At 41.4% G+C, this 12172-nt stretch overlaps 2 protein-coding genes across 5 annotated transcripts in view; one reads left to right on the forward strand and one right to left on the reverse strand.

Annotated features, from left to right (window-relative positions):
* The window catches only part of RPS27A (ribosomal protein S27a), a 391102-nt gene that overhangs the window by 173192 nt on the left and 205738 nt on the right, over positions 1-12172 (reverse strand). The gene's annotated exons all lie outside the window — the stretch shown is intronic.
* Positions 1-12172, forward strand: part of RTN4 (reticulon 4) — a 95339-nt gene that overhangs the window by 47287 nt on the left and 35880 nt on the right. The window contains exon 1 of one of the 4 annotated variants that reach the window (XM_050951774.1): positions 3376-3491. The exons of the other annotated variants lie outside the window; for them this stretch is intronic. Within the exon in view, the coding sequence (XP_050807731.1) occupies positions 3458-3491 (34 nt within the window). The 5' untranslated portion in view covers positions 3376-3457. Of the gene's footprint in view, positions 1-3375; positions 3492-12172 lie in introns of those variants that run through there. 4 annotated transcript variants of the gene reach the window in all.

Below are 12172 nucleotides of genomic sequence, written 5' to 3' on the forward strand. Positions count from 1 at the left end.
TACTTTAACATTAATATTTAATAGCCATCTATCATTCCATAATAAATATTCAAGTGTTAAGATCCATTTTGCTGTATATGAGAAGTATGTGTGTGGAGGAGGGGGGAGAGCTGTCTGAATTTAGTAATTACTGAGGGGCATAGATTTGATGGTACAGAGTATTTAGACTAAATAACTGCAAAGAGAAGGAGGAATAAATATTGTACATGTAGAGAATAAAGGAAAAGATCTGTGTATACGGGTAAGGAGGTGACAAGGGTCTATCCAGGATGCTAATGAAGCAATAGTGACTTCTAGTGCACCTAGTATACTCTTTGTATCGTGTGTGTATTAAAACACAAGGAACAAGAGAGAAAAGGGGACAGATTTTAATTGAACACTTACAAGAATTTTACCACTGTCTACAGGAGATACCTACAGCATCAGGATTGTTTATTAATTTTAAATGACTAATAAAGTTTATATCTGTTCTAAATTACTGTAGGTGAGAAGAGTAAGTGTCAGCAGCAGAAAATAAATAATTGTATGGACACTAAAGTAAGTACAGCTTTAGCATGCTTAAGAGTTAAACCATTTAAATAATAATAATAGTACCTAGCTCTTACATAGCAGTATCAACAAAAAATTATATCTTGCTTCAGAAAGCAAGAATTTAGGAATTACCTTCTTTCAGGCTAAAAAGATAGTTGGTCTAGAGCTCTGATAACAGCAAAATCTGGGTGCTGGTTGATGACTAATGTTCCTGAGTGCTGAAGAGAAGCTGTTGCACAACCATCCGTGTCAGGCTTAACAAGGGGTCAGTTTTGGGTGGTTTTTAATGGAGTTCATCTTAAGTGAGAGGAAAACAGGAAAAGATGGTGAAGCTTATTTTGGTAGTAACCAGCCTACCTTCAGTTACAGTTTGAGTTACTGTATTTATAGTCAAATTAGTCTTATTTTAGAAAGTTTTAAGTGCCATAAAATCTAGAGATAAGATCTGAGAAAATGTATGTAGCTGTGAATATAAAGATTATGGTAATTTTAAAGTGAATAAAATTTAGATGTCTGTTACGCCTATTAAGTCTAAAACTACAGATGCAAACCTAAAGTTGAGAGGCATTTTATTTGTAGTAACTGAGTGCAGATCAGTGTAAAGTCATGTCTAGGACTACTTTGAGTAGCTTTCTGATAAGCTTGAACTGTGCAAGATAACATTTTACAATATGAGAGATTTACACATTCTGCAGAGGAAGCTGAATATTAAGATGCAAATCACTAATTTAGCACCAGCCGCAAGAGCACACTTTGATACAATTTTATGAACTTCTTTTTCTGGTTTGTTTTTATAATATGACACATCAAGTCTTGGCTGTGTTTCTAGACAGCATTGGGGAACTTTTTGTCATGCTCAGTATTGATACACCAAGTACTCAGAAATCATGACTCAGGTGCAAAAAACCATGAAATTTAAAAAATATTTGGGATTCTTCTGGATGCTGAGCCTTCAGGTTTTATTTGTCATGTTTTCAAGCTTTTCTAACCCTAATGGATGTGGAGAAACTTACTCATTTTGAAAATTCAGATTTGTGATTCCTGGATTGGGGGCTTTAAGAATAACTTAAAATATGCTAAAATCTTGAGCATCTCTGCATGCTGGCAAAATAACTGGCCGCAAGATTGTTTATATGTGGTCAGAAATAACTTTTTACACTAATACTTCTACATTAAGTATTCCTGGGGAATTCTGCACCACAGAATTCATGTGCCCCGCAGAATTTTTTTTCTCCACAGAAAAGTGCTGTAGTTACATTTTTTTGCCCACCATGGGCTGCTGTGGTGCCACAAGAGAAAGCAGCTGCTTCTGCCCAGCAGCAGCCCCAGCTGTGGATAGGGAAGAGAAGAGGCCAGGTTAGGAGGCACAGGATATGGGGGAACATACAGTGTGGGGCACATGGGGCTGCTGGAGGGTCACAGGCTAGATTCAGAAGGGCTGGGGGTGGGACAGACTGGGGCAGGGGCTGAATGAGAGATGGAGTGTAGGAACACATCAGAGGGGGGGCTGAGTGCGGGTGCAGCACCGTATGGGGACGGGGGAGGGACACATGCTAGAGGGGGTGGCTGAGCAGGGGTGCAGGGACACATGGGGGGAGGGCAGATGTGCCTGACTGAATAAAAGAGGCTAGGTGTCGGCCAGGGTCTGCATGGGGGAGGCTTCCTAACAATCCTAACCTTAGTCACAACCCTAACCCTCTTCCTCCTCCCTCCCCGGCCCCCCCAAAAAACTCTGTTCCATATTTCTCCCACCCACACCCAACAACCCTACTAGTTCGCACCCAGGCTCGTTCCCGGCAATTATTTCTCTCCCCTTCAGCTCCTCCATTACCTCTGACTCTCCCAAGCCTTTGCACTGCTTCTGAGAGGGGTGGGAAATATAGTTCTTTATTGTAGTTTAAATGAATTATTAGTCAAAGTTCTGTATTAATATGCCTCGCAAGGAATCTATTTGTCAAAAAATATTTCCTATATCTTTTATGTTATCTGTATTGTTATAGACATACTTGCTGACAGGTATTTTGAAATGAATCACCAAAATAATGGAAACTGGTATTGGTTTTTTTGACAAATAAAATATGCAGAATTTTGCAGAATATTTATTTTGGGGGGAGGGGCAGAATTCCCCCAGGAGTAAATAAGGTGTGAATAAAGAATGAGTTAAGGATTAAGGCTATTGGAAGGTATTTCTGGTATTGAGATTTCCTTCAGTGTAGACAGAATGATAAAACACTTTGTATTTCCTACTTTCCCGAGGAAAATGAAATTTATAGTTGACAAAAATATTAAGGTTATAAATATAACAAGATGACTGCAGTTTTTATACAAGTTGTGTCAGAAATCTGCATAGGTGTCGGAAAGGGAAAAACAGATTTTGTAGAAACTTTCACCTTTCCATTTTTTCATAAAAGCAGACCATTTTGAGTTTGTCTGGTGAAGTCTTGCTCTGAGCATGAATTTTATAACCTCTAGCAATGTGACAGAAAAGCAAGATTGAGGTAATTTAGCTTTGTTTGAAAAGCGTCTGTGTAATGTTGTAGTATTGATACATTTCAAGTTTAGCCTAGCTGCTTTGAGGAAAAATTGATTTCCTTTGTACTGGAGATTCCTTACCCTACCTCCCCCACTCCCTTTGTTCTGTGTGGTACTAGCAGCAAGAAAATAGTTGCAACACTAAGGAGATTTAACTGAAGAATTAGTGCTGGAGTATTAGTAGCTTAGTTACAGATTGCATTGCGTCAGTCTGCCTCACACCCAGAAGACAGTCATGTGACTTAAGTCCTGCTGCAGCTGTGCAGCAGACAAGACTGCAGACCTCTGTGGAAACTGATGTTTCATATTTCAGACTGTAGATTTCTCCAATTGCAGCTATTCTATTGGTATGCATAATTGATAATCATAGCTGGAGGGTAGATCGTGAGGAGAGATGGACAGTCAGCTGAGCAGTTGGAAAGATAAGGGTATTTGCTGTTTAATATTTTTATTAAGCTAAACATGCTGTGGTTATTGGTTTTTTTCAGTAAATGAGACTTGTAGCATACATATTTTTAAAGTTGTAAGACATGGTGAAGTATGTAAAAATGCTAAATGTCTAGAGTAAAAAGAATAAATGATGACCAATACAAAGTAACAAAAATTATTTAAAAAAGAAAAATAGCTTCTATAACATAGCTGGTTAGATTTTTGCAGTCCTACATAGCATAGCACAGAATAGCTTGGTTCAGTGTGCACTGCACAAATGTCAATGCAGCCCTGATTTAGCCAATATGTTGCTTTCAGAGTTTTTAAGTCCTGTTAATTGTTAATGCAATCAATTTGTTAATCTAATGAGGTTAAGTGTATCTGTGTGAAGTGTAATCTATGCTGTGTTGGTCTCAGGATATTAGAGAGACAAGGTGGGTGAGGTAATACCTTTTATTCACAAGCGTTCAGGCTTACACAGAATTCTTCAGGTCTGGAAAATGTACTCAAAGTGTTGTAGCTAAAGGCAGGATAGAACATATTGTTTAGCCTAAGTAATTAATTCACATTTCAATGGACTGTGACCGGTTCGGTCACAGAGACCCCCTTTGGACTGTCCACCTGATGTGCTGGAATTACCTCTGAGCCTGTTTTCCACTGCCAGCTTGGGACTCCAGAAAAACCCTGCCTTGTTGAGCCAGACATGCTAGTCTGCTGCAACACAGACCCAGGTCTGGTCCACGCCCCCAAAGCTGCAGACTTTAACCAAAAACTGCTCAGCAAATCACCTATCTCCAGCATACAGATGCCCAGCTCCCAGTGGGATCCAAACCCCAAAATAAATCTGTTTTACTCTGTATAAAGCTTATTCAGGTTAAACTCATAAATTGTCCACCCCGTATAACTGATATAGAGAGATGCACAGCTGTTTGCTCTCCCAGATATTAATCACTTACTCTGGGTTAATTAATAAACAAAAGTGATTTTATTAAGTATAAAAAGTAGGATTTAAGTGGTTTCAGGTAATAGACAGAACAAAGTACAGTAACTCCTCACTTAACATTGTAGTTATGTTCCTGAACAATGCGACTTTAAGCGAAAGATGTTAGGTGAATCCAATTTCCCCATAAGAATTAATGTAAATGAAGAGGTTAGGTTCCAGGGAAATTTTTTTCAGCAGACAAAAGACTCTCACTCTCTCTCTCTCTCCACACACACACATGTATAAGTTTTAAATTGTTTCTTTAATACTGGTACACAGCAATGATGATTGAGAAGCTTGGTTGAGGTGGAGGAGTAAGAGGGTGGGATATTTCCCTCACTGATAAATGATGAACTAGCAATTGGCTGAGCCCTCAGGAGTTAACTCTCAGTCTACACAAGGCAGCAGGAATGGAGGGAGATATGCGCATTTCCCTTAAGTACACTGTTTTGTTAATTAGATCAGCTTGCTGAGAGGCAGCTGCTGCAAGCTCCCTCATTCCTGAATCCTGGTCTGTCCCCCCTGCTCTATGGAAGATGGTGTAAGCAGGATGCAGGAGCAAGGGAGAGGGGGACACCCTGACATTAGCCCTCCTCTTCCTTCCCTCCGCCCCACACAGCAAGCAGAAATCTTGGGGAGCAGCTCCAAGGCAGAGGGCAGGAGCAGCACATGGCAGTGGGGGGAGGGACACAACTGAACTGCAGGCAGCTGCTGCACAGGGAACTTAGGGGAATGGGGAGCTGTAATACTTCATATTTCTAGCTTCAGATACAAGAATGATACATTAATACAAATAGGATGAACACACTCAGTAGATTATAAGCTTTGTAATGATACCTTACAAGAGATTCTTTGCATCAAGCATATTCCAGTTACATTATATTCACATTCATAAGCATATTTTCATGAACATATGGAGTGCAATGTCACAGGGACCATTCAAGGTGACATGGCCTATTAACACCTGTCCAGTCATATAGGTAAAAGGGGGAAAAAAACTGGAGAAGGGGGGAGTTAAATGTGTTATAGACCATTGTAATAAGCCATAAATCCAATATCTGTCCAGTCCATGTTTTTAGTGTCTAGCAAAGTTAAGAATTTAAGTTCTCAGGCTTGTCTTTTGAGGATGACGTGCAGGTTTCCTTTGAGGATGAAGACTGAGAGGTTAGATAAAGAGTGATATGGTGTTTTTGTTTTTTATCATTTTTCTGTGTGAGTTCATGCAAGAGCATAATGATTGTCTAGTTTCACCCACACAGTTTTTATTTGGGCATTTAGTGCACTGGATGAGGTGCACCACATGCGATAGGCATGTGTAGGACCTGTGGATCTTGAAAATTGTGTTGTGGGGGATGTTGATGATCATAGAAATTTCACAGTGCTGTAATTGTAGGGGTCCTGACCCAAAAAGGAGTTGTGTGTGGGGTCACAAGATTATTGGGGGCGGGGGATGGGATTGCGTTAGTGCTGCCCGTAGCACCGCTGCTAGCAGCAGCACTGAAGTAAGAATGGCATAGTATGGTATTGCCACCCTTACTTCTGTGCTGCTGTCTGCAGACCTAGGCCCTCAGTCAGCAGTCACCATTCCTCAGCCACCAGTTCTGAAGGCAGCGCAGAAGTGAGGATGGCAATACTTGGACCCCTGCCCTAAAATAACCTTGTGACACCTCCCCCCACCCACAATTTGAGAAACACTGGTCTCCTCTGTGAAATATGTATAGTATAGGGTAAAAGCACGCAAAAGACGAGATTTCACAGGGGAAGACTAGATTTTATGGTCCGTGATGTGTTTTTCATGGCTGTTAATTTGTTAGGGCCCTATGCATAGTTGTCTGTAGGGTTCCATCATTGGAGCAGATCGTAGTGTCCAGGAAGTTGGTACTAGTGTGGAAGAATTCTAGAGAGAGTTTAATGGATGGATGTGATGGTTGTTGAAGTTGTGATGGAAATCTGTTTAGGTCGTCTGTCCAGAGGATGAAAATATCATTGATGTATCTCAGATATATAATTGGTTTCATGGTGCATTTGTCCAGCAATTCTTCTTCAAGATGGCCCATGAAGAGGTTGACATATTGGGAAGCCATCCTAGCATCCATGTAATTTAGTCATTTAATGAGTACTAGGGGGAAGCACAGTACAGCAGACTCTCTCTTTTTATAGTCTATTTATATTGTATGCTTAAAAACATTGATCATTTACAATCTCTCTTATTGGATCACAAATAATTGTTTTTGTGACTAAATTTCAGAATTTGCCAACATAATCTACAATAGTTTTAGATAAATAAGTAGTGAGGCTTAAAATAGTGTGACCTTTGTCAGTAACCACCAATCTACGATCACCTTCTGAATCTCTCTGAATCATTTAGAAGAATTTAAGTCCTATTTGTATGTGTGAGCTTCAGATTTTATCCTGTTGATAAGCTTTTTAGATCTACAAACTCAAAGAAATAACTTCTTAAGGTTGATACTGGTAAGTCCAAATTTGACTATTTTTATAACTGGCTTTCCAAGTTCACATGGGTTTTGGATTGTTCCCCCTCCCTCCCAATATATGCCAGCTGCCTCACACCCATGAGGTACCCTGCAATAACCACCTATGCATACATATGTAGATAAGGGAGGAAAAAACCTACAGTCAGGTCATAACTTCCTGTTTTTAAGCCTTTTATTAGAGGTTCAAAATGTTTAAAGCATGGAAAATCCTTACTAGTATCATTTGCAATGTTTAGGTTATATAGTAAACAGTATTACCAACCTCTTGGGGTGTATGGAGTGCCACTGACCACGAACTTCCCATGCACCATCTGCAGCAAAATGTGCACGTCTAGAATTGGCTGGTATAGTCATGAGAGGGCACACCATGAAACCAACAATAGATGGTCTGCAGAGATTTGTCATCATCGGATTGATGGACTACCAAGATTGCCAACCTCAAGCATTCAAAACTCCATGTGTCAGACCAAAAAAAAAAAAGACTTACTTAAAAAATTGTTTGTTTTTTCATTTGCCTTCAAATTTTTGAGTCTTTAGGGTACTCCCAGGCCATGTTTTCAAGTTTTTCCCATGGTTGCAGAGAACTTACCTTTTCCCCTCCCCTGACCCCTTTTTCTAAATGAATGCTGAGACTCGCGTGTAATCATTCCAGAATAAGGGCTCTAAGAAAAACACCAAATATCACAAGACTTGCAGTGTGACCTTTTCCCTTCCTCACCCCCTAAATAGTCATACTGGTGCAACCCACTACTAGTAGTGTGGACACCGTTATAGCAGTATGTCTTATTTCCCTTCCTGTAAGCACAAGCTACATCAGTATAAGCACTCTTATGTAACTGCATCCACACTGGGGAAGTTGTACTGCTTTAATTATACTGGTATAGTAATTTTTGTGTAAAACAAAACAAAAACTCCATACTCACAAATTTGTGTTTTTTCTTTTAGATGTCATTTATTTACATAACATTTCAAACTGTACATTTTCAGCACAGTCTCCTTACATGGGCTTGAGGGGAGGGCTCAGTGTAGCACAAGCAGGTCTGAACTTGGGCAGAGGGGCATGGTCCTTTCAGGCCTCCCAGGAACAATTCTTCAACTCCTTGCTATGGATGGCACAGCTGACGCAGTAGTTCAGCTTCAGATAGAGCATGGCCAGCATGTCCAAATCAAATTAGGGAGACAAAGTGAGCTGGGAAAAGCAGGTTGAGAAATCACTTCCATTTTACTCTGCTTTTTCAACTATATGTCCTGTGTCATTGCATTTAAGTCTCCACCCAAGGACTGGGTAAGTTCTTGAAACCTGTTAGTGCTGTTCATGATAAGGTTTGCTACAGGAGATGGAGATACCTGTCTTTAAAGGGGACATATGTTTCTATCCTGCTTTTCTCCAGTATTCAGGCTCTGCTAATCTGCAAAATATGCAGTGCTGTCCAAAAACTGGTTAGACCAGTAGTCTGGTCCCAAAATAAATATATCTTTTGACATACCCACCTGCGTTTGTTTGGTTTTTTTTGGGGGGGGGGGGGTTGAGTGGGGAGTTTTTAAGCTTATTTGATCTTTCAAGGCAGACTTAAAACTAGAGAACATTTAGAAGCTTCATTGTACCATTAAACCAGAACATGCTAGCAAAACTCTTCTGAATTTAGGGCAGATCTGGACAGTTTGTGTACTGCAATAATCCTGTGGGTTTACAAGGCAACATAGGTATAGCAGTGATTTAGTTACATCTGCATAGTTTATTTAGATGAATTTGCCTACCTGCATCCACACTAGTGGGTTGTACTGTTATAATATCTCACTTTCTAAACAGGTGGGATTACCCTGGTACAAAAACTGAGGGCATACCAGTCCTTAAAGTTGTCTGAGGACTAAGTAATTGTTATTGAAATATTGGGTTTGCTTAGCTGAGAGCCAATAATAGCCTGATAGAGATAAGAAAAAATTGTTTTATTTTGTAGAAGAAAGAAGAGCCTGTATTTTGGTACAAAAGATTTTGTTTTATACAAATTTTATAAATTTGTTATATATATTTAGATAAAGATTTTTGCTTGTTAACATTTGATTGGTAGTTGTTAAATTTTACACTTTGTTATTTGTTTAGTAAAAACTGATTTGAAGCAAGTTTTTTTTGCATTGAGGCATAAGAAAAGAGAGAGTTTAAAAGTTTAGGCTACTGGGTCCGTGAGGCTTCTGCCCCCACCTACTGGCCGCTTGTAAGCTATTAAGGGGGGCCAGCAGTAGCTTTTACATAATGAATATTCATATGCTGAAAACTTTTTTTAATCATTTCCCATAATCAGTCTTGTCTCTTTTATAAAACTCTCTAAAAGCATTGCTAGGATGAGCAAAAGAGGTGGAAAACCACCTTTCTGCCCTCTGTCTCTATACCACATGAAAATTGATTTTTTGGCTTAACATTTTACTGAAAAGCAGAGTCCTTATTATAACAAGCTGCATGATGGAAAATAAAAAGTGAATCTTAAAATGTTAATTTTTGAATGACTTGCTCAGGATGCTTAAGGCTTTGGGATGCTTAAGGCTTTGTTTGTACATAGAATGGTTGGATTGGGAGGAACCTCAAGCGGTCATCTAGTCCAGTCCCCTGCACTCATGGCAAGATTAAGTATTATCTAGAACAGAGATGGCCAAACTTACTGATCTTTTGAGCTGCATACGACAATCTTCAGAAGTTTGAGAGCTGGCGTGCCCCTGCCAGGGTTCAGGGCTTCAGCACTTTGGGGAGGGGGTTGTTGGGACTTCAGCCCTGCAGGAGGTGCCTGCCGGGGCTCGGAGCTTCATCCCTGCTTCTCCTGAAGCCATGAGCCCTGGCAGACGTGCCCCGCAGGGCTGAAGCCCCAAGACCCCCACCTTGCTGGGCAGATGCCAGAGGCGATGTGTGGAGGGACATGTAGGGTCATGTGCTCCACCAGATTTTTGCCAGGGCTTGCTGTCCCTGCTTGGTCACATGGTACCACCCTGCATAGTAACTGCTGGAGCTGGCAAGCTGGGAGCTGTGGCCATGGAGCAAGGCAGTAGCAAGCTGCAGGGAGAGCTGCTGCTTTTGCTGCTGCCTCTCCCTGTGGAGTTAACACCTGGGAGCTGGAGGGAAGTGCTGCTGAGGGTAAGGGGGAGCATGCCTAGGAGGGCCTGACTTAAGCTGTTGTAGGGGAGCAAAGCTTTAAATTGTGCTTCCCCACTCTCAGCAGGCACCAGTCGTCTCTGGCAGAAACCCTAAGCCCCACTGCACAGCTCCCTCCCTGCCAGTCTGGCAGTCGGAGAATTGGGTGGCAGGGGGGAGGAGGGGGCTCTACAAGCCTCACTTTAATTATAAAAGAGTTGCATGCAGCTCACAAGGTGCAGTTTGGCTGCCTAGATCTAGACCGTCTCTGACAGGTGTTTGTCTAGCCTGCTCTAAAAAATCTCCAATGATGGAGATTCCACATCCACCATAGGCAATTTATTCAAATGCTTAACCACTCTGACAGGAAGTATTTCCTAATGTCCATCCTAAACTACCCTTGCTGCAACTTAAGCCCATTGCTTCTTGTCCTATTCTCAGAGCTTAAAGAAAACAGTTTTTCTCCCTCCTCCTTGTAACAAGCTTTGATGTATTTGAAAACTATCATCATGTACTCTCTTGGTTTATCCTTCTCCAGAATAAACAAACCCAATTTTTTCAATCTTCCCTTATAGGTCATGTTTTCTAGACCTTTAATCATTTTTGTTGCTTTTTTCTGGACTTTCTCCAATTTGTCCACATCTTTCTTGAAATGTGCCCAGAACTGGACACAGTACTCCAATAGAGGCCATATCAGTGCAGAGTAGAGCAGAAGAATTATTTCTTGGATCTTGCTTACAACACTCTTGCTAAGACATCCCAGAATGATGTGTGTTTATTTTTTTCCAAGTGTTACACTCTTTCCTCATATTCAGTTAGTGATCCACTATGACTCCCTGATCCATTTTTGCAGTACTCCTTCTGAGGTAGTCATTTCTCAGTTTGTATGTGTGCAACTGATCTTCCCAAGTGGAGTACTTTGCATTTCTCCACATTGAATTTCATCGTGTTTACTTCAGACTGTTTATCCAGATCATTTTTGAATTTTAATCCTATCATCCAAAGCACTTGCAACCCCTCTCAGCTTGGTATTGTCCACAAACTTTAAGTGTACTCTCTATGCCATTATCTAAATAATGGATGAAGATTTTGAACAGAACTGGACCCAGAACTGATCCCTGTGGGACCCCACTCGTTATACTCTTCCAGCTTGATTGTGAATCACTGATAACTACTTTCTGGGAATGGTTTTCCAACCAGTTATGCCCCCATTTTATAGTAGCTCCACCTAGCTTGTTTATGAGAAGGTCATGTGAGACAGTATCAAAAGGCTTGGCTACACTTGCAAGTTAGGGTGCCCGGGGCTACTTTAATGTGCTGTAACTCCTGAGGTGTCTACACTGGCAAGGCATGTAGAGCGCCTGGACTCTGCAGCTGGAGCTCTCCTGGTAATCCATGAGAAAGCATAAAGCTTGCTGCACCCTGACTGAAACACCCAGGCGTCAGTGTGGGTGAAGTGTTGCATTACTGTGCTGTGATTGGCCTCTGGAAACGTCCCATAATCTCCTGAAGTCAAGTGGCCACTCTTATTGTTTTGAACTCAGCTGTAAGCATGCGGATCCCTTTCAAGGCTCTGTTTCTGACAGCCGGTATGCTTTTCTGCTCTGGGACAAAACAACGTTTACTGTGGGATGCTGCTGTTGTGAGTCTGTGTGTGAGAGAGAGGCAGGTGGGAGGGGAGGTCTGCTGCTGTCTGAACTTAGAAGACAGCATGCTGACTCACACTCTGCCCCCAAAACACACTGTCTCTCCCCCCACATACACACAACACACTCCCTGTCACACTCCAGCCCTCTCCCGCAGTTGAAAAGCACGTTGCAGCCACTTGCACACAATGCACTGCTCTTTGTGGCATTGCAAGAGCTGCTAATGTGGCCACGCCAGTGTGCTTGCAGCTGACAGTGTAAACACAGGCCAGCGTTTTCCCTGCTGCAGTCTCTGGAGGCTGGTTTAACTCTCAGTGCTCTACATCTGCAAGCGTAGCCAAGCCCTTAGTTAAGTCAAGATATACCACATCTACCGCTTCCTCTCTATCTACCAAGCTTAGTTACCCTGTAAAAGAAAGCTATTAGGTTGGTTTGACAT

The sequence above is a fragment of the Gopherus flavomarginatus genome, chromosome 4 (assembly GCF_025201925.1).
Source record: "Gopherus flavomarginatus isolate rGopFla2 chromosome 4, rGopFla2.mat.asm, whole genome shotgun sequence".
NCBI classification, from domain to species: domain Eukaryota; kingdom Metazoa; phylum Chordata; order Testudines; family Testudinidae; genus Gopherus; species Gopherus flavomarginatus.